Here is a 22604-nt window from a genome sequence, read left to right as displayed (position 1 = left end):
TCTGAAGGTTTATGGCCTGTCAGATCACCAGATCTGCCTACCTGTGATTTTTATTTGTGGGGTAATGTAAAGGGTAAAGTCTACAGTAATAACAATTGAAGAGTTGAAAACACATTCACAATGAGACTGCGGAAATCACACCAAATAAATTGGCATAAGTTTCCAGAAACATGTTGACGTATGCCGAATTGTGTATCAAGGTTTATAATGAAAATTTTCAGCACCTCCTGTGAACTATTGATCCACTGAATGTTGAATACATTATTTTTCACAATAATAATTTACTACTCTGTATTCTGTATTTACAATAAATGAGTGAATTGTCTGTATGTTGTTTATAAGACATGAGGCCTGTTTTATTTTGGCAATCCTGTGTAATCACTTGTCATATTTTACACACTTTAGTGTGAGGGAGCTCTATCTGATGTTATCACTGATAAAGGTGACTTATGAACATGGTGGTAATGGGCGCAACACAGATGTATTGTCTATATGTAACATGGAAAAAAATGCAACCTTTATGCAGATCATTGTCACTGCGCCAAAGACAAAATGGTGGTGGCCATTTCTATAGAAAATGCTATGCAGCTGAAATATGTAATATGGCAAACGACATGCATGTTTCTGCACATTTCTCTGCCTTTTAAGTTGTTGTGTGGTGGGGACTCGAGGAAGTGATGGTGGGTGGGTGCATGGGACAGGTTTTACTGCAGGAACCCTCACAGAGGAACGTTGAGTTTGGGATAATGGTTTGGGAATATCATATGGCTTAACTAGAATGTCACAGAGGTTAGATTGGTGACAGTGAATGGTATGGGAAATATATCGGAGAGAGAATATCATTTCATGGTCCAACTTGAGAGAGGGGCATAGGTTTGTTGGAATAAGGTATTGAGGCATTTGAAGCCTGGACGATACTGGGTGACAAGCAGGGTGTGCTGTTAAGGGCATTAGCCAGCTCTCGAACATCTTGTCTTAGAGAACTGTTCTTAAGGCACCATTTGCTCCATCGAGACTGAGCTGCAAAATGTCTTTATGAACCTAGATTCCTCCCAAGGACTCACACCCGCTTCTGTGGAACATCTTTATCCCTCATGGCTCATACAACCTCGCCTTCTACCTACTTCTGAAAATCCATAAAAAGGACCTATCACAGCCATCCCATCACATCTATCTTCTGGCTTTCAAGGCACCCTCCCCCCCCGCCACCCCCTTCCCCTGACACCACCTCCCGAACACATTTCAGCTCTGTTAGACCAGACCTCGAACCCATTAGACGGAGCCTCCCATTCTCCACAAGACACCAGTTGCTTCCTGGAATGCCTCAAATCTATCCCTACCTGGGTCCTTCCTTGTCACTATTGATGTAACCTCACTCTACACTATTATGTGACAGACACAAAGCCTTTCAGCTCAAGAACACTACTTCTTCCAATGGTGACCTGGAAGACTCCATAAAGACTCATTTATTGTCTTCTTAGCAAACTTCACTCTTACCTATGACTACTTCACTTTTGAGGACCAGACATTCAGACAAATTAGGTGGACTACAGTGGTCCCGTTGTATGATAAGCTTTCCATGGATTGCATGGAAGAGACATTGCTCAGGACCTAGAAGTTGGGCCTCCTGTCTTGCTGCATTTTTATTGATGGCGTGTTTGCAGTGTAGACTCACAGTGAACAACTACTCTTCCACTTCCTACAACAGCTTAACTATTTTACCCAACTTAAACTCACTTCATCCTTTTTCAAATTCAAAGCCGTTACTTGACACTGATTTCCATCCAATTGAAGCTCACGTCCAACAGCAGTCCATATGAAGCCGAACAGTAAGCAACAATACCTCCACTTTGACAACTGCCACCACCTCCACATCAAATGCTGCTTTCCCTACAGCGTGGCAAACATATCTGTTTCACCAGTGAATCCCGAAAAACCTACACTGACCATATCGTCTGGTCTTCTCCCTCACCCAGCTCCCCCACAGATCTTCTCTACAAACAGTCTCCCAGACAGTATCCTCCTCTCACTCTCCAACTGATACGACTCCTACTTCCACAAAACCCAAAAGCTCTGCTTGTCGTGTAGTGCCACCAAGGCTTTTAATGAATGTTTCAATAAATTTCTCTGACCAAGGTTGTGACATTCTCAGATTGGATCCTTAAATCTTTTCTCTCTGATATCCTCCCCACACCACCTATTGTTGCCTTCTGTCACCCTACTGGCCTCCATAACATTAGTCTTGAAATTTATAACATTCCCAGACTGTTACCCCTGTCCTAAGGTTCTTACCTTTGCAACTGCCCACAGTAAAACTGATCCCTTTCACCCATGTGTAACTTTTGCTCCAGCTCCTCTGCTGGTAAACCATACAACCTAACAAGCAGAGAAACATGTGAAACCACAAACATAATTTATTAACTTACACCTGTTCACAGTACAGCGATTTGTATAGAAATAACCACCATCAAACTGTCTGAGTCCTTGAATGGACACAGAGGAACAGTCTGCCTTGGAGTGGATGTCTTGAAGACATCCATTACTCAGTACACAGTAGCCGAGCATGCTTTGCAGCATAACTCGAGGGACCTGAGTTCCTGCTACTACTATACCACACAAGCCATTTGAATCCTCCCCACACTATACAAGTTTCTTTGAACTCTGGATATGGTAACTTACCCTCCAACATATCCTCACATCCAGACGCTCTCATAAACTTAACTTTCATTAATTTACAATCCCTCACTCCTTTATTATTATTTTTTTATTAAATATTTTGTTTTTACTCTAAATTACTTCCTTTATTCCCTTTTTATAATCTCCCTCACCAACCTGACCCTCTGTTTTTTTCTGTCTTCTTTTCAGTTTTTAATTCCACTATTCATTAGATTTTTAATTCTTTGGATGTAAACTGACACAGTGCTTTTCAGTGTACTGGCTTTGATCTTCTCTCTCTCTCTCTCTCTCTCTCTCTCTCTCTCTCTCTCTCTCTCTCTCTCTCTCTCTCTGACCTCTCCCCCTTCATCTTTGACTCCACTTACCCTCAGAACAGATGGGTCCCCCTATCTTTAGGTCTGAGGGACCTGCCCACCCTTTTTGACCTTCTCCAACCTATCTTTCCACCCTGACGGAGAAGCCAACAGTTCCTAAAGCTGGTGTTAGAGTTTTAAGTTTTAAATTGAATTTACACATTGCCCCTTTCTTTTCTCTATTTTTTTTAAAATTCTACAGAAGGTATTGTACTGTATGTGGTGAGGTCTTGTCATAATTTAATGATAACAATTAATTTACCTTGAACCAAATGTTGATGTTTTCAAATCTTTCATTACTTTCCTTATCAGAAAGTGAAGATGCTACCTTTGCACGTCCTCTCTCGAGCATGGTTTCATCATTTGCAAGTGCACATGTGATATGCTCATATGTATGACATTAACTGAGTGAACACGATGCTGTAATAAAAAGCCAAACATGAGAGAAGTATGTTGGCATCTCACACACACACCCAATCCATTTAATAGTGCATACTGCTACTAAAAACAATTTTTATGTATACTTCAGTCATTTAATTTTAGCAAATGAGCATTTTTTTCCCCAATTTTAAATGGCTTATGGGAAATAATAATTTGTCTTCATCAGCTCTTTCCACTGTATTGGATAGATATCTTATGTTTCCAAATAACCGATACACCTTTCCATGGTAGCTGTGTTACATGGTTTAAATGAAGTATGCTGATGTAAAGTATACACCAACTACCAACAGTTCAGATATAATATGAAGTTAATCTGCACAAACAACAGCTGGTGAAATATGTTATCCGATATAAGATATGGAATGACTTAAGTAACTCCTGAACAATTTCCTGTGTCCAAAATTTCTAGATAATCTTTAATCCTAGCTTATCATGTCATAATTTCAAGCCATGAGAAAATGCAGTTTATCTTTGCTGTGTTTCACATACGATGATATGATTAAGATAAGGCTCATAAATTTATCACCATTTGGCCTCCAAGCAATCTTTTCTTAATGAGTATAGATTTTTTTCTGGCACAGCGCATGTTGGCAGTTCTCTGAAGTAGAGATCTTGTTATCCTGACAGAATTTCCATTAGGCTGAATGAGTGGCAGCTTGCTTTAAATGTAATACTCAAATATAATATTATTAGTACACTATTTAACACACTCATGACAGTTAAATATAAACATGTAATGTTATGAAAGGATATGAAATGGAACAAGCACATAAGATCAGTTGCAGGGAAGTTGAATGGTTGAATATAGTTTACTGGGGGACTTCTGTGAAAGTGCAGCATACAGACAAAAGAACCCACTTAGAGAACACTTGCGTGATTTTTCTGTAGTACTGCTTGAACATGTAGCAGTCTCAGCATGTCAGGTGAGAGAAAGACATAAAGGAAATTGAGTGGTGAGCTACTAGGTTTGATATGTAGATTCATGGATTGAAAATTCCTTTTGGCTACATGGAAAGTACATAGTAAATCTGCATGAACAGTAGTATACTGTATTGTGAACACACATCTGATATTACTTGTGTGGGTAGCAGTTTTATTTAAAAAAATACCAACATAAGTAAATTAAATTACCAGTAGAAGAAAAACAGTAGATATTTAATGTAACTTATGAATCGGCAACTTTTTCCAAATTAGTGACTTTCCATCCAGTTTAGTACATTCCTGTAGTTGGCAAAAGCACAAGCTTTATGAAGCAATATAATGATAGTTTATTAATAATAATGTGTACATATTAAGCATTAGGGCAACGGCCTTGCCGCAGTAGATACACCGGTTCCCGTGAGATCACTGAAGTTAAGTGCTGTTGGGCGTTGTCGGCACTTCACTGGGTGACTATCCAGGCCGCCATGTGCTGTTGCCATTTTTCGGGGTGCACTCAGCCTCGTGATGCCATTTGAGGAGCTACTTGACTGAGGATGACACGGCGGTCGGATGGTCCCGGTAGGCCACTCGTGGCCTGAAGACGGAGTGTACATATTAAGCATTATGTTTTGCTTGACTCATTTCATATCCTTGAAGGTTTTCCTTTTTGATGGAATCTACAAAACCTTATGTATCAATATATGGACGGAGGAAGAGTGCTTAAGAAAAGCAACTGCTTTGTGATTAATAAAATAATTCACAGTGTAAATTAGCAATAAATGTCTATTATTGTTATAGATCTGGAGTAACATGAGCCATCAAAATAACTAATTGCTATGGTTTTCTTCAGGGTATACTGTTTGACTGGTCAGACAAATTACGTCTGGACCTAATTTTGACGACTGGTGGGACAGGCTTTGCACCTCGTGACGTCACACCGGAAGCCACAAAGCGTGTCGTGTCAAAGGAGGCACCAGGTTTGTCTACTCTCATTCTCCAGAAGGGGCTGGAAAAAACTCCATTTGCGGTTCTGTCAAGGTCAGTCTCATTTTAATCTTGGTTTATATTCATTTATGTTATTTTTTACAAGTGTAATAGTGGAGTATTAGCCTTTTAGTCTCTGCATATAGATAGATATCTTTCAGGTAAATAATTGATATGAATTGCAGATCCCTGAGAAGTTTTTGTAGAATTTGAGGTATAGCGAGCGAGTGTAATCTCTGGCACCGTAACTTATTCTTTTGTGCAAGTGTTGCACACAACTATTGAAACATTTTATAAAATAATAAATTAATTAACAAAATAGTAATAGTAAAAAGCTGTGGAACATAACTACTCTTGTTGGTTTAGCACTCTATAGATAGTTAAATAGCTAAGGCGATCTTTCTCCCAATTATTCTTTATACCAAAAATGGCTTTATGAAATAGATTGTGGCATTGCAAGAGAGGGAGAGTGCCAGTTCTGCTGTGTACTAAAATTTGGCAGTGATAAAATCTGCCGAACAGTACTCTTATCCTGGCAGTTAAAGCCCTGCACCCATTCACACAAACATCCAGTGAACGTGAGTGGCACAAAGAAAACATTATTACAGAATAAAAACAGTCTTGGTTGTGAAATTATGTAACGTCAATGATATGTTTCACCCTTTTGGGCCATCATCGGATTGTGTAAAAGTAGCTGGACATGTTACCCACCCATCATAAAGCCATATAAAATGAAAAATGGACACAATGTAACTGGATTGTAATACATCCACCAGAAAAACATATCCCGTTACTGTTGCATCCATCTTCCGGTTTATATCACTTTGTGATGAATGGGTTACGTATGCGGCTACTTTTACACAATCTGATGATGGCCCAAAAGGGTAAAACGCATCAGTGATGTTAAATAATTTTGTAACCAAATCTGCTTTTATGCTGAAAGGATTTTTTTTTTTGATGGGTTGAGGTTTGTTTGATAACCTCAGAAGTAAGTAAGTAAGTAAATTAAAGCTGATGTAATGCAAAGTGATGACCCTTCACCATTGCTCTTCAGCAGTGTTTTGGACAAAGTAAGAAAGGAGTGAAATTTAAGGCTCCAAGAAAAAGGAATCCAAGATACCAGATTGGGATATATAGAAACTTGAATGTCAAACCTAACTGTCTAGCCTTTGCAAATGATTTAGCAATATTTTGCAAAAAAGTCAGTATGGTAACTGAGCAAATCAGTCTGTTCAAAGTGATGGTGGAAAATACTGGATTACAAATTTCTTTTGAGAAGACAGAATTCATTATGAACATTAAAACCAATCCAAAATTTCTATATAGTAGACACAGTGAATAACTTTTAAGTGTTAAGGGAAGTAATACATCCAAATGGTCTATATAAAGAAGCAAACAAAAATAAAGCCCAGAAAATGGAAATGGATTAGCGGTTAATGGAAGACATTACAATAAAAAAATCACTCCCAGAAAAAACAAAAATCCAATGCTGCAACACTGCATGTATGCAGCGGAATGTATAGTCCCCAACAAAAAGGAAGAAATAGAGAAGATGGAGAAAACAGAAAGGCAGGTACTATGGAAAATACTTGGTCCAGGAAAAGTTGGGAGCACATGGTTGAGAAGAAGTAATGAAGAAATTTGCACCCAAGCTGAAAACCTACCTGATGTTGTCAGGTAATGGAGAATTTCATTTTATGGTCACTTGGTGTGAGAATGAACCCTGAACAAAGCAGTAATAAAAAAAAAAGTTGACTGTTTTGAAAAAAATTCCAAAACACAAATTAGTTGGTTCAGGGAAGTGAAAGTGGCTTAGCAGATAAAATTGCAAAAGCAGAGGTTCTAGACAGGCCAATTTTTCAAAACAAGATTAGAAAATTTGGGGATTTTCACAAAAAGGTCAGAAAGCACAGGACGGTATGGACAGATGAAAGAAGAAAAGAACACAGTGAAAGAATTAAGCAATGCAAAAGAGACCAAAAATCAGGACGGAAGACAACCATGAGGAAGTTACTTTGTGTGCTCAATAGATGGCCAAAACCAGAGGAGTATTGTAATAGTAATAGTAGTAATCATGATCTACCATATCACCTGTGTAGGAGTTGAGTATCCAAAATTCAAAAAATTAAAAAAAAAAAAAAATATTTAAAAATGCTTTTGCGAAAATCTTCAGGAGATTTCTGTGTATGGCTGTCAGAATTTAAAGTATGTTTAGCATTGTTAGTGAATTGCTTAAAAGTGAGTATTCCTATTGATTAGTCAACGATTCATGCAAATATGTTAGATGCAAAGACCAGTGATAAGAGCTAAGGCCGATTTGTAAGTGGTATAAATGTTTGAACAAATTGCCGATCCATCGAAATAAGAACAATTGAGCAGCTGTTCTTGATCTTGGTATTTGACTCAACCATTGTACTGCCTTTATTTGCTTGGGCTGTGGGCAGTTCACTTGTGACAGATAAAAGATAACATTAAGCTACCTTATCAGTGTGTATTCAGACACAGTGCAAGCTTTCTGGACAGTTGTAATGTCCACAGAATTACATTCAAGTTCTTTGAATTTCTTGAGCACATTTACCAAAATAATTGAACTGTAGTAGGAGGAGGTACTGTGTTTAATTATTTTCTTACCCACGTGTTGTAGGACAATATGCTAAAATATGCTTTTCCTATTTCTGGTAGACTAGCATAACACAGTATCTACATTCGATCTGTTTTCATTATTTGGTGAATATGTGGTGATAGTTCTTTCTCTTTGTTTGTGAGTATGATGATAATGTTTCATTGATATTTAGTTCTTATAATGCATGAGAGCATACAGAACATTGAGAAAGTTCTGAATTTGACACATTTATAACTCACTGTATGGATTTTCTTTTCTGAGGAAGGCTGTGGCTGAAAGCTAATGCATAAATGTCTTTTAGTTGTGCCTGTCTGCAACTTTATGATAAGTAGCAGTCTTCCTTTCCTTACATCGTTAGTAATGAAAATGATGATAAATAGTACAGATCAAAAGAGACTGTTGAAAAGGATGGTGAAGATTAGGTGGATAGAGGGGATAAATAACTGAGAGGCACTGAATTGAATTGGGGAGAGAAGAAGTGGTTTGCAGTTGAACTTGACAAAAAGAAAAAAAAAAAAAGTTCACAGGACACTTCTTGGGGCATAAAGAAATAGTTAATTTGTCAGTCGAGTGGAATGTGTGTAAAGTGGATGTAGGTTACAGTATTTATGCAGAGATGAACAGATTCACACAGGACAGATTAGCATAAACAGTTGTATCAGACAACTTTTCAGACTGAAGACTACACCCTCAAGAACAAAAATGTAATTGTGATGGATGGAACATACAGAGTCGGGACAAGTCGGGACGGGGACAGGGATAGGAATGGCGCGAATGCAGTGCAAACTACGCAGACACCTGGTGTGAGGCGAGGCGAGGAAGCCCACATCGCTACCAGTGGCGCCCTCCAGCACGACACTGCCACACCCCGCACAGGCCCTCCGCTGGACACCAGGGACAAGATGCGTCCTCCGCTAGTGTCGCCCCTCATTGTTCATTCTTGTAAATTTATTTTTAAACTCATCTTTTGTTCCTTCCTAAAAGGAGAGAGTGGGCCGTTATAGAACTTAGTTCTTTTGTACCCAGTCTAGTTAGCATTGGCGCAGGGGGAACCAATTTGGAACTGTAGGTTGTCTCACACCACATCACTTTTATTTTTGAATCTGCAGCCTACGGTACTTGCAAGCGTGTACACACTTTGCTAAAATTGAAATACAGGGTGGAGCAGAGGAAACTTATGTATTTCATTACCGAATAATTTCCACTATTTTATTCATAGAAAAAAAACTTTTACAGTAAGTAATAATACTGTAGTTTTATTGCATTTTTGAAATCTATGCAGATAAATTAGGTTTGGAAATTAGTCATTAAAATGACACCCTTCTTGACAGAAACACATTCAGGGCCCTTCCTCAAAGCTCTGCAAGGTTTTCTCCAACAGTCAATTTGACATAGCTTCAATGTCTTGACAAAAGGAAATTTTCAGATCGGCAATTGTTTGGGGCTTGTTTACATACAATCTTGATTGCAGGTAGCCCCACAGAAAGAAGTCATGAAATGATGGGTTGGGAGAGCATGTGGGCCATACATGTTCGCCTTTGCAGTTTAGGTAGTTGTTTAACTGTTGTTCCTCTCTCTTCAGAAAAGTAAGGAACTACAATCCCTTCCTTGCAGACACCAGTGCAAGAAAAGAATAAAAGATAAATGCCATATACACTGACTGAAAAAAACTTGCAATACCAAAAAATAATTAATGTAGAGAGATGAAATTTTGGGAATACATTTGTCTAGGTAACATATTTAAGTGATTAACATTCCAGGATCAAAGTTTAATGTAAGGGCGAGATACGCAATTGCAAATGTGAAACCCTGGTATATTGATAACAAATGTAACTGCCAGAATGTTGAATGCAAGCATGCAGATGTGCATGCATTGTGTTGTACAGGTGGCAGATGTCAGTTTGTGGGATGGAGTTCCATGACTGTTGCGCTTGGTCAGTTGATACAGGGACAGTTATTGCTGATTGTGGATGATGTTGGAGTTGTTGTCCAATGATGTCCCATACATGCTCAATTGGAAACAGATCTGGTGTTGGAGCAGGCCGAGGTAACACACCGACACTCTGTAAAGTATGTTGGGTTACAAAAGCGGTATGTGGGCATGCATTATCCCAAGGAAAACATACCCTGGAATGCTGTTCATGAATGGCAGCAGAACTGGTCAAATCACCAGACTGATGTAGGAATATGCTGTCAAGGTGCATGGGAATCTCCTGCTGTCATACAAAATCGCACCCCAGACCATAACTCCAGGTTTAGGTCTAGTGTGCCTACCATGCAGGTAGGTTGATTTAGGCTTCGAACTGGTCTCCTTATAACAACACACAGCCATTGACATGGAGGCAGAATCAGCTTTCATCAGAAAACACAACAAACCTCCATCCTGCCTTCCAATGAGCTCTCTCTTGACACGACTGAAGTCGTGAATGGCAGTAGTTTTAGGTCAGTGGAATGTACCCTACAGGGCTTCTGGCTTGGAACTGTCCTTGAAATAACTAATTTGTAACAATTTGTTGCATCACTGTGGTGCCAACTGCTGCTCAGATTGCTGCTGCAGATTGATGCTGCGGATGCAGTACCATGCGGCAGAGCCATACGCCATACCTCTTGGTAGTGCCACGTGGCTGTCTAGAGCCCGGTCTTCTTGTGACCATACACTCTTGTAACCACTGCTGCGAGGAGTCATATACACTGTCTACATTCCTGCCGAGTGTTTATGCAATATAAGAGAAGGAAGATCCGGCTCCTCTTAGCCCTGTTATATGATCTCATACAGTCTCAGTGAGGTGTTGATAATGGTGTCTTTGTTGCCTTAAAGGCATTCTTGACTAGCGTCAAATCATCAACCCAGTCTTGAAGATAACTAACACTTACGACTTACAGCATGTATTTAGGGCAAACCTGATTCGCATCCTCATAGTGGTGCCATTAGGGTCACTCTTAGGTGACTGGTGCAAAATTTGAATCGACATCATGTTTGAGGTGTAGAAACATGTCTATCAACTTTTGTTTGTCACACAACTTCTTCTTGACATTCCAATTTTTTTCCCGCCAGTGTATATAGCACTGCTGTTCCAACACTAAAGCTGAAAGCTAATGTTAAAGAAGAACTTTTTGCTAGTAATTCTTTTTACATTCCTGAAGACAGCTGTTATTTCATGGAAAAAACATGCAAGTAAAAAATATCCTGCTGGATACTAAGATCGGTTTCTGATCTTTTTTAGTACATCCTGTTAGCTTTCAAGTTTTATAGCTTTCCATAACTATGTCTTAATATTTTAAAAATATAATGATCTTCTGCGGAAGAAATGAGGACTGAGAGAATATTTTTGTCAATTAAAAGTAGTCATAAGTGCTTAACAGGTTTAGAAAAATGAATTTTCAGTGTGTAAAAGTTAGAATTGAGTGATATGATACAGTAGTGAAGACGTTGAGAAGGACCAGATTTCAGTCATTGTAGATTGGGTTTTTCTGTGATTTTCTTGAATTGCTTCATACAAATATATAGTAAATGGTCCCCAACCAAGCTGCACTCACTCCATAACATCCCATGCTAAAATTATTGTTAATGTGCCTTGTTTGTGGTAAAAGTTTTCATAAATAGTACAGTATGTTCAACAAATATATTTTCAAATCATACAAAAATGTTGCTGTGTTAACATGTGGTTTTTATGTCAATTTTGTGCTGGAAACATAACATAAACTTTCACAAGGATTCAACTAATTACATTTCAGAGAGTGAAAGTGGCATTATCAACCAAAATTGCCACGCAGCAATTAGTTATTGAGCAATGCTGTAACAACTACTCTCAAGACATAACCACTAGTCACAGTTGGAGCACATTTATGGCAATTTTTATAACAATGTTTTTCATGCAGTTTGTGCTAATGTACTTTTAGTTAATAACATAGTGTCATTAATATACGTGTTTTTGTATCAGTTAGTAGGTCACATGCCTTTTTAGACCACATAGCTCTGTGAAATATTCAATATCTAATTTTTGTGGAAAAAGTTCCTCAGTAAAACCAGACCATAGAAATTGATGAAACATAAACTGCTGTCTGAATAATAAGAATTTGGAAAATATAGCCTTTGAAATAATTCCGATATTTGCCCTATGTGATAACTGTGATACAAAAGTAAATTGCAAAATGGGAATCTTTTGCAATTTATTTATTGTAGCAGTGATAGCAGAGTAGATGGAGATACTCTTCCTTGTTACGTTTCAACTTCCTTGCTTATTTTTTTTTCAATGAAGCTAATGCTCTTGACAAGACAATTATTATTATGCATTATTCTGCCTAGTGGCAGGACTGTGTCTTCATACAGAGAATTTCTGATGCTAGTGTTCCCTGTCTTCAGCTTCTTCCTTGACTCTTCTGTATCTGCTTCCATCTTTCATGTCATCCAGATGTTGAATTATTCTTCTTCCTCATCGTGTAGTTCCTTTGATCTTACCTTCAGTGACATCATATATGTGCCCCTTGTGCCTAAGTATGTGTCTGATGCAGATGGCCTTCCTCTGAAGAATTGTATTCAGAATAGTTTTCTTCTCTCCTACTCTTCTCATTATCATTGTTTGTCAGATGACCTGTCCACTTGATCTTTTCTATTCTTCTCCAGCACCACACTTCAAAACTTTCCAGGTTTTTCCCCATTTTCCTCATGCTCCATGTCTGTGCTCCATACAGTGCAATGCTCCAGATGTAGCACTTCACAAGTTTCTTCCTAATTCCAAGCTCAACTTGCTGGTCAACAGAGTTCTCTTCTTGTTGAATGCGGCTTTGGCCATGGTGATTCTTCCTTGAATTTCAGTTGTGCAGTAGGCATCTTTTGGCAGCTATCCTCAAAAGTTTCTCCCATTTTGATATACACATCGCTTCTGATTTCTTGATGTTGATTTCCATGCCATATTTCCTTCCAGGTTCTCTGCTTTATCACATGTTGCAGTTGCCTTTCATTTTTGGCAAGCACTACCAGATCAATTGCATACTTGATGGTGTTGATGAGTTGCTCCTATCTCGAAGTTTCTGCATCTTTTCAAAGCTTCTTTCACCAGCCATTCTCCATATAGGTTGAAGAGACTCAGCAATAGACAACATCCTTGTCTGACTCCTCTTCGTATTTCCAAGCTGTTTGTTTCTCCATTGTTTAGTCACACCTTTACTCTTTGTTCCAGTTGATTTCTATCTCCTTAAGGATGTTCATCAGTTTTGTCTAGTTGACTCTGTCAAAAGTCTGCTGCCAGTCTATAAAACAAGCACAGACTTCTTTGTTAGCAGCCAAAACTATCTCCGACAAAAACCTCACTGTACTGATGGCATCTCTGGTTCCTTTTCCTTTCCTAAATCCAAACTGGCCCTCTCCCATTACTACTTCAATTTTAGGTTTCTGCTGTCTGTGTTGACAAGACAATAAAATTTCATTTTTAGAAATTAAGGTGTCTTTAAATTAGATGAACTGTAATCTCCTTGTCATTCCAGAGGTGTGTGTGGCATACGTGGCAAAACCCTGATTATCAACCTGCCAGGCAGCACTAAAGGAGCCCAGGAGTCTCTGGAAGCAGTCGCCAAAGTCTTGCCACACGCGTTGGAGCTGGTGAGGGACAGCAAGAAGGAAGTGGAGCACGTTCACAGGAGCATGGGTGCACAGGGCGACAGCGATCCCGAGGCCGCCCCTCCCAGTGTCCACAGCAAGGTGGGTGACTTTACATCTACACTGTCTGAAAACTGAGTCCACGAATCTTATAAACTTCTGCGAGTAATACCACAGTCTATCATGTACAGTTGCGACATTCCTTCTAATTTTTGCGACACCAGTGTGCCAAGTGGACAGTACACCACTACACTGTTGAATATGTCCTGATGAATGTGAGTAGTGTTATTCATATTGATTTACGATGTTGATTGTACAAAAAAAAAAAAAGAAAAGAAAAAAGAAATGTACATAGTGCAATAAATTGGAAAAGAAACAGAAAGGAGACACCAAATGCGTCATTCTGTGGGTTGCCTAAAGACCACAAGAGGTGTGAAACACATTTCAGGACTGTTTATGATTTTCTTGTAACCTATGGACATTAACTTAAGAATAACATTTATTTAAGAACAAGAAGTAGATAGTAACTGGCAGAAGTTGTGATGAATTGCAGAAAGACATCATCTATCAACATAATAACATGCAGTTTTACTTGCTACACTCAGAATCAACACATAAAACAGGAACTTGGTATTGAATGCAGTACTTACTTTATCTAATGTACAGATACACCACCATAACTGTAGCTAGAGAGAAAACTACCACACAGATGTGGTAAAAAAAAGATCCTGTTCTCAACTCAAAAGAAACTAATTCTGTAGTTAGTGCTACATTAGAACTGAATCTTCAGAATTCAACATACAGTTTTCTTTTGAAGAAGAAATAATTATGTGAAAAGAATTGGAAAGTCGAATTAAGTGAAACAATGAGCAAATTTTTAGACTTGATGAAAAATTGCTGTGTGTCAAAGGAAGTGCCAATCATAAGCAACAGAAATATAGGTTTCTTGTGGATGAAATCCTGCATTTATATTCTTTGACAGGAAGACACAGAAAAGAAAGAAAAACTGCTAGCTTTTAGAATAAATCAGTAGCTGGTTTGCCAGCTACAAAATGTGAGAGGGAGGGGTGCCAGGTTTACAGGCTGGGCATGGGATCCACGGGTCTTGGAACCAGCTTAAAGTGGTTCAGGCTGAAGGTGTGAAGGGCAGGGCAGATAGGATGGAGGAAGGGGAAACTATTGGGTGGAGAGTGTGGGAACATTGGGGTAAAGGAGATTGAGACCCAGGAGGGTTACAGGAATGAAGGATATTTTGTAACGCTAACTCATATCATATAAATCAGAAAAGCTAGTTGTGGAGGGAAAGAGACAGATGTCACAGAATGTGAAGCAGCCATTGAAATCATTTGTGCTCAGCTGCATGTTTCATGGCTGGGTGGTCAACATTGTTCTTGAATGAGATTTTCACTCTGCAGCGAAGTGTGCGCTGATATGAAACTTCCTGGCAGATTAAAACCGTGTGCTGGACCAAGACTCGAACTCGGAACCTTTGCCTTTCGCGGGCAAGTGCTCTACCAACTGAGCTACCCAAGCACGACTCACGCCCCGTCCTCACAGCTTTACTTCTGCCGGTATCTCGTCTCCTACTTTCCAAACTTCACAGAAGCTCTCTTGCGGACCTTGCAGAACTAGCACTCCTGAAAGAAAGTATAGAGCACTTGACCACGAGAGGCAAAGGTCCCGAGTTAGAGTCTCAGTCTGGCACACAGTTTTAATCTGTCAGGAAGTTTCAACATTTTTCTTGGAATCTGGCAGTGACCCTGCATTTTGGTGGACAGCTGATTGGTTGTCATATCCACATAAAAGGCTGTGCATTGATTGCATTGGAGTTGGTATATGACATTGCTGCTTATGCAGGTGGCCTGGCCTCAGATGGGGTAGGATAGTCCTGTGACAGGACTGGAGTAGAAAGTGCTGGGTGGATGGATTGGGCAGGTCTTGCACCAGGGTCTTCCACAGGGCTACAGTCCCTGTGGCAAGTGGTTGGGAATTGGAGTGGCGTAAGGATGGACAAGGATGTTGTGTTGTGGGTGGCAGAACTCCACTTTAGGAGTGGTGGAAAGAATCTCAGGTAGGATGTGTCTCATTTTAAGGCACGATGATCAAGCCCTGCCAAAGGATATGGTTCAGTTGTCCCAGTTCAGATTGATATTGAGTGACAAGGGGCCGCTCCTGTGTAGCTGATTCTTTGGGGTGGTGGGAAGTTTAGCGTGTGTGGGGATATGGCACCCTGTTTGCGGACTGTGTTTGGAGGGGGGGAGGGGGGGGAGGAGGTGGTGGGTAGTGCCTCCCACCGAACCACTAGCTCCCCACCCACAACCCTGCTTCCTGCCTATATCTCCAACTATCCACCACACTTGACACAACTCTGACCACATTAGTCCACCTGCCAAACTAGAATCACCGCAGTGAGTGTCGTGATGGTGTATGTTAGAGTGTGGTAGTACTGTCTAGATTGCAATAAGAGTGGTAGTCATAAAGTTTTAATTACCACCTGGAAGAACTCATACTGTGACTTTGAAACTTCGTGATAGTATTACTTGGTCTTTACATACTCATCCTTCAATGCTACGAATTTTTTCCCAATGATTGGAGACTTGCTAGAGACTTCAGTTGTAGAAGTATGCAGTTTGACTACAGCTGAAACACTGCACCTCAAAAATGACATTGTCATTACTGAAAATGCCTACCATCCAATGCTTTCTTCATCCAAGCAGTGAGGAAGAAGTCACTGGCTGCTATGTCAGGAGAATACAGGGGGGCGAGGGTCAATCTGAGAGGTTAAAAGAGTAGCATGTGTGACTGTGTCCTGCACATAATCATCTGAGGTATTGACGTGGAGAACTCACTCCCTCACACCACCCCCAGCTGCCTCTCCCATCCCCTACCCCCGTACCACAGCTTCCTGGAACACTTCATTTTAACAGCCATCCATAACACTGTCAGGAGAGATTGGTGTAGAAGTGATGGTTTGCCTCTTAAGAGTGTAGTGTGTTAGCACCATACTGTGAAGGTCCCTAAAAGTATGCAGCATTAACTTGTCTGAAGAAGGTTGGGTTGTTGCCTTTCTTGGCAGTAGTGAATCCACATACTTTCATTGCTTGTGTCATGCGAATAACATAGTCGGTGAGAACGTCGTAAAATGAGTGCCATGTCCCAAGTCTTAACACTTCTCTCCTAGTTTATTAAAAGAATGTTATTGTTAAAACCAAAAAGTTTTTGCAAGGGTATGGCCTCTAAAAAATCATCTTCAGTCAGCCTATACACACTTAGAAACATAAGATACCATTATTTAAAAGTTTGGACAAATTAATTCGTGGTATCTATAATACTCCAAAAAGGTATAATTGCAGCAAATACTTTATAAAAAGGTTCCTAGAAGTAAAAAATCATAAAAACAAAAATACTGTTATGAACATAAATATTGTCATGTTTTTTATCGTATATTTTAGTGTCATAGAATCACCAATTGAAAGTCACATAACAACAGATCTGTCAAAAATTTACAGAATTAAACGGTGTTGCAATGTAACTAAAAGGTTGATCAGCTGATGTCCATTTGAAAAAGGGACCCAGTGATATGCAGTCTAGTATGTGAAAGATATTTGGGTAATTAATCGTAACATGAAACACAACACTATGATTTTGATGATTTTGTATGATTATTTGATGCCAAGGAACCTTTCTTAAAAGCATTTGCTTCAGTGACAACTTCCATAAGAAATTTGGATAACAAGATTTTAACTGTAGAAGCTCTAGAACTGTTCACTTGTACAAGGTGACTCAAAAAGAAAGAACAAATTTTACAGACGAACTATAAAAGATAGAAACACATTGTGCATGTCACTGGATAGAAGGAGGTCCAAAGTTGTGACACAACTCCACAGTTATTTGTTTGTAGCAACATGGTGGCTGCACCACAAGACAAGTCATTCTGTGTATTGGAATTTGCATGAAGTCAGTCCTTGTTTGAGTGCAATGTCCATTCTGCCTTTGATTCAGCAAGAAGCCGTCTCTACATAAGTAAATTTATGAGTGGGATATAAAATTCCTAGAATTTGGTTGCATATGCAGAGGGAAGAGCACTGGGCGGCCACGCACATCTGATAAAAATGTCAAGCATATCTGAAATGCCTTCACATGGAGCTCTTGGAAGTCCACAAGATGGGCAGACCAGGAACTTCAAACTTCCTCAATCAGCAGTGTGCTGTGCTCTGAAATGAACCCTATGTATGGAGCCTTACAAGTTGCAGTTACTGCAGCAGTTGTGTCCAGGTGACCATAAAGCCTTGTATGAACTTTGCATTTCAGCGCTCCAGGATATGGCAGAGAACACCTTTCCCAAATGACTCAGCTTTTCAGATGAGCTGATATTTCCTCTGTGGGGTAAAGTAAACCACCATAATGTAAGAATTTGGGGGTCACAAAATCCTGGCATTGTTATTGAGCTTGCAGGAGACTCACTGAACCTGTATATGTCTTGTGCCATTTCTGTTTAAAAGTTTAGGGACCTTTCTATTTTGCGGAGGAAACTGTCACAGGAATGTCATATCTGGACATGCTGCAAAATTGTTTGTTTCCTCTATTTCACGAAGATTCCAGTGATGTAATTTTTATACATGATGGTGGCCTGCATCTCTTTCATTTTGTGGTGTGACATCATCTTAACAACACCAACCCACAACATTGGATTGGAAGAGGCTAACAAGAGGAGCTTGTTCATTGCTTTAACCTCCCAGATCACTGCTTCAAACCTTGTGATCTTTTTTGGTGGGGATATATAAAAGACAGTCTTTGTTCCACCTATGGCAGCTACTCTTCAAAAGCTAAGAAATCAAACTGTGAAGTTGTTGATTCAGTACTCAGGGACCTGTTGTTACGCATGTGGAATGAAGTGGACTACAGTTTTGATGTTTGTCGAACAGCACTTGAAGCTCATGTTGAGTTTATGTATGAACATAAAACTTTGAACTTTCCTCTATCCAATGATGTGTGCAATGTGTTCCTATCTTTTATAGTTTGTCAGTAATAAACAATTGAAATCTGTCCTTTTCTTTATGAATGACCCTGTATGTTTCTGTATCTTGATGGGTTGACTGAAGATAATCTTTTGTCTCAAATGAGCCTCAACACTAAATATACAGCTAAGGGCAGTGGTAAACAAATTAGCAAGAAAGCGAGCAGCTAACATTAATTGGAGACTTAAGTAGTGAGCACATGTGAGTATTTCTTGGAATACCCGATGAGTATGGCTTTGTCAGCCATCAAAATGTTGTGCAAAGAAAATGGAATATCTGTCTGGCAGAATTTCTGGAAATATACCTTCTAACATTTGCTCTGAGAAAGCTACAAAATTAAATACTTCTTTTTCCTTACAATTTATGTAGTCCTGGCCATAAGACTATTCTGAGAAGATTGATTGAAGAAAGACATACCCACATTTCTAGAATTTGTAAGTTGATAAAAAATCTTTTGACAATATTGACTGGAATACACTCTTCAAAATTTGGAGTGTGGTATGACTAAAACGCGATGAATGAAAGGTTATCTACCATTTTAACAGAAACCAGACATGCATGAAAGGGAAGCACTAATTGGGGTGAGAATAAGGCCGGGTTGTTGCCTATCCCCCATAGTATTCGGTCTGTAAATAGAGGAGACAATAAAGGAAACCAAGGAAAAATCCCTGGGAGAAGAAATAAGAACTTTGAGATTTGCCAATAAAGGACATGTAATATCAGTTGAATGGGATGGATAAAGTCTTGAAAAGAGGTTATTTTTAATGCGAACGTAAATAAAAGTGAAACGAGGGTAATGGAGAGTAGTTGAATTAACTCAGGCGGTGCTGAGGTATTAGATTGGGAAATATGTTTTACTAGTTGGGCAAGAAAATAGCTGACAGTGGCAGAAGTAAAAGAGAGATAGAATGTGAACTGACAACTGCAAGAAAAGCTTTCCTGTGAAAGTGAACTGAATTAATGGCATGTGTAAATTTGTATGTTTGGGAGACTTTCCAGAAAGTGTTTGTCTGGAAGTGAATTTTATGCAACAAACAGTACAACGAACAAGATAATAGCATCTTTTGAAATGTGTTATGGAAGAGTGATGAAGATTAGGTGGACAGATTGTGTAAGTAATGAAGAGGTAATGAATCAAATTCAAGAGAGAAGAGCTTTATGGTAAAAAATGACTGAAAGAACTAACAAGTTGGTAGGACACATTCTGAAGCATCAAGGGGTAATTAATTTGGTAATGGGAGGGGGGGGGGGGGGGGAGAGCAGATGGTAAAAACTGTAAAGGGGAACCAAGGCTTGCATACGAAAAGTGGATATAAGAGAGAGATTGTTATGAAGAGCCATGTTAAAGCAGTCTTTGAAGTGAATATTGTCATCACCCTCCCTACAATAGTTTATTCACTCGATCAAGAATCCTGAAAAGTGTAAATAATTTATGTTTAATTCAACTGAACAATTTTAGCTGTGCCAATGCTAATGTAGTGCAGCAAAAATGTCTGAGGAAGGAAGTGACACAGTGAAAAAATATTCTTACCACTCATCTTTTTGTGGCTCCTTGATGAAGTTGAGGCTCACAGAAACAATTGACGTATAGGCGGTATGTTGTTGGTCTATAATTCAGAAACAAAAGCTTTGTTGATAAGGTGTATACTTCCATTCATTTATTGCCTTCACTTCACACATCACATTTCGTGTTTCCACAAGATTGTAAAAATTAATACTTTTTCATTATTGATTGTTGCAGCACTAAAGGCTTGACAGAGTTGCTCCAAATGAAAGTTTAATTTCATTTCAGAACCTTTTTCTAAGTAATTTATCACATCAGTTTGTTAATACAGTTGCATTTGTCATGACATGAAATAATTTCGCAAAGGTTCTAAACATAAATTGTGAAATGTGGATTGACTAACATGCCAGTCTTCACCAATTACAAACTGCTACTTCCAACAGATGCAATGATCCACTTTCAACTAACTGTGCACACCATGCGTGCCATATTTGCACATGCTGACAGGACCAAATTTATTAATGTGTAACAGGTGTTTACGACCATAGAAATATAAACTGTGAATTAGACTTAATGAGATCTGAATAACGACTCATACATTGCTGTGTATGAAAACTGCATTGTTTTTGTAACTTTTTTATTTATTATGTTTCTATTTGATGTTAAAATATAAATATAAGGGTGACTTTTTCCTGGGGCCTTTCAAGTTCTCAAATTTTAATATAAAAAAAATTCTTGTCAAATAATATGAAAAAGGAAACATTAGTCTTAGTAAAGTAGTGCCAATGGCCTAGCCACAGTAGTAACACTTATTCCCGCCAGATCACGCGAGTGTTACGGAAATGCTTCAGGAACTCGGGTGGGAGTCTCTAGAGGAAAGGAGGCGTTCTTTTTGTGAATCGCTACTGAGGAAATTTAGAGAACCAAAATTTGAGGCTGACTGCAGTACAATTTTACTGCTGCCAACTTACATTTCACGGAATGACCCCAAAGCTAAGATAAGAGAGATTAGGGCTCGCACAGAGGCATATAGGCAGTCATTTTTCCATCATTCTGTTTGGGAGTGGAGCATGGAGAGAAGATGCTAGTTGTGGTACGAGGTACCCTCCGCCACACACCATATGGTGGATTGTGGAGTATGTATGTAGATGTAGATGTAGATGTAGATGAGCACTGTCGGGCTGCGTGGATGTGCTGAGTGCTGTTGGTAAGGGGGGTTGCACTCAGCTCTTGTGAGACCAGTTGAGGAGCTAGTTGACTGAGAAGTAGTGGCTCCAGTCATGAAATCTGACAAGAGCTGGAATAACAGTGTGCTGACCACATCCCTTCCATATCTGCTTCCAGTGACACCTTTTGACTTAGGATAATGTGCAATTGGTCAGTACCATTGGATCTCCTGAGGCCTGTTCGGATGGAGTTTATTTTTAATTTAGTTTAGTTAGTATCAGTAAATTACTTCATTGTATCAAAATCTTACACAAAATCAAGTACCACATAACTCCCAACTAGAGTGGCAATGAAATATTCGTAAGAAAAGATCATAGGGACAGATTCAATTTGGATTAGAGAGCCAAAACTTGAGTTTACTACAAGATTCATCAGTAACAACATAATTTAAATCTAACTGTTTGTGCTTACAGGTGGATGTGTCAAAAGTAGCACTGCGACCCCGCAAGTCGACTTGGCCGCTGCTCACTGTGCCTGATGCCCAGTGGAAGGTTCTGGCGCTCTGTCCGACACCTGCAGATCCAGAGTGCCTCCCTCTCACAGCACGACTATTGGGCCGCGTGTTGGCGACTGAAGTGACTTCTAGTGATCCTCTTCCACCGTTTCCTGCTTCCATTAAAGACGGGTATGCTGCCATCAGTTCAGATGGAGCTGGCAGGCGTGAAGTTGTTGGCAGTTCAGAGGCTGGAGTCACGGTAAGTTATTTTGTGTCAAAAAATAGAGTTTTTTTAATCTCTTCTATGTTATTCCAGAGTACCAAGAAAAGTTACGAGCTCTCCACATCTTTGCTGCTGTTAAAACTTCTGTTGTATAAAGATGTGGTCGCCGAAACTCTTCTGTTCCTGATATTTTGTCCAGAACTGTCGTGGACATCTTCAGAGGCATTGCTTGTCTGTTGAGCCTTGCCGACTGACAGGCCGGACATCTGAGAGCAACATATATACTGTAGAAAAAAGGAACCTGGCTGGAGTTACACATGATAAGGAGAGATGATCTTTGTGAAAGATAAAACTTAACTATTGATTGTTGTCTTGTCAAAGATAAAGAACTGTTTAGTGATTTTGCAGAGCCACTGTCCATAAGTTGTTAAGTTTCATGTTTTCTTCTTTCCTATAAAAATATCCCTATATTTATATTAGGTCTATATTTATATTAGGTCTACAACTTTGCTTCCACCGTTTCACAGTAGCGGCAATTGGGGTTCAAGTGGTTGGTCATAGGTGTAATAATTCTTCAGGCTTTCTCATTGAAGTTAATGATT

The 22604-nt window shown here is 39.3% G+C and overlaps 1 protein-coding gene across 1 annotated transcript in view; it reads left to right on the top strand.

The window, feature by feature from the left end:
* LOC124717001 (gephyrin) overlaps positions 1-22604 on the top strand; it is a 127198-nt gene that overhangs the window by 64317 nt on the left and 40277 nt on the right. Inside the window, exons 3-5 of the mRNA XM_047243628.1 lie at positions 5242-5429; positions 13483-13696; positions 21757-22038. Coding sequence (XP_047099584.1) covers positions 5242-5429; positions 13483-13696; positions 21757-22038 — 684 coding nt within the window. The remainder of the gene's footprint in view (positions 1-5241; positions 5430-13482; positions 13697-21756; positions 22039-22604) is intronic.

Source organism: Schistocerca piceifrons, chromosome 9 (assembly GCF_021461385.2).
Source record: "Schistocerca piceifrons isolate TAMUIC-IGC-003096 chromosome 9, iqSchPice1.1, whole genome shotgun sequence".
Taxonomy (NCBI): Eukaryota; Metazoa; Arthropoda; class Insecta; order Orthoptera; family Acrididae; genus Schistocerca; species Schistocerca piceifrons.
This window is presented reverse-complemented; position numbering and strand designations above follow the sequence as displayed.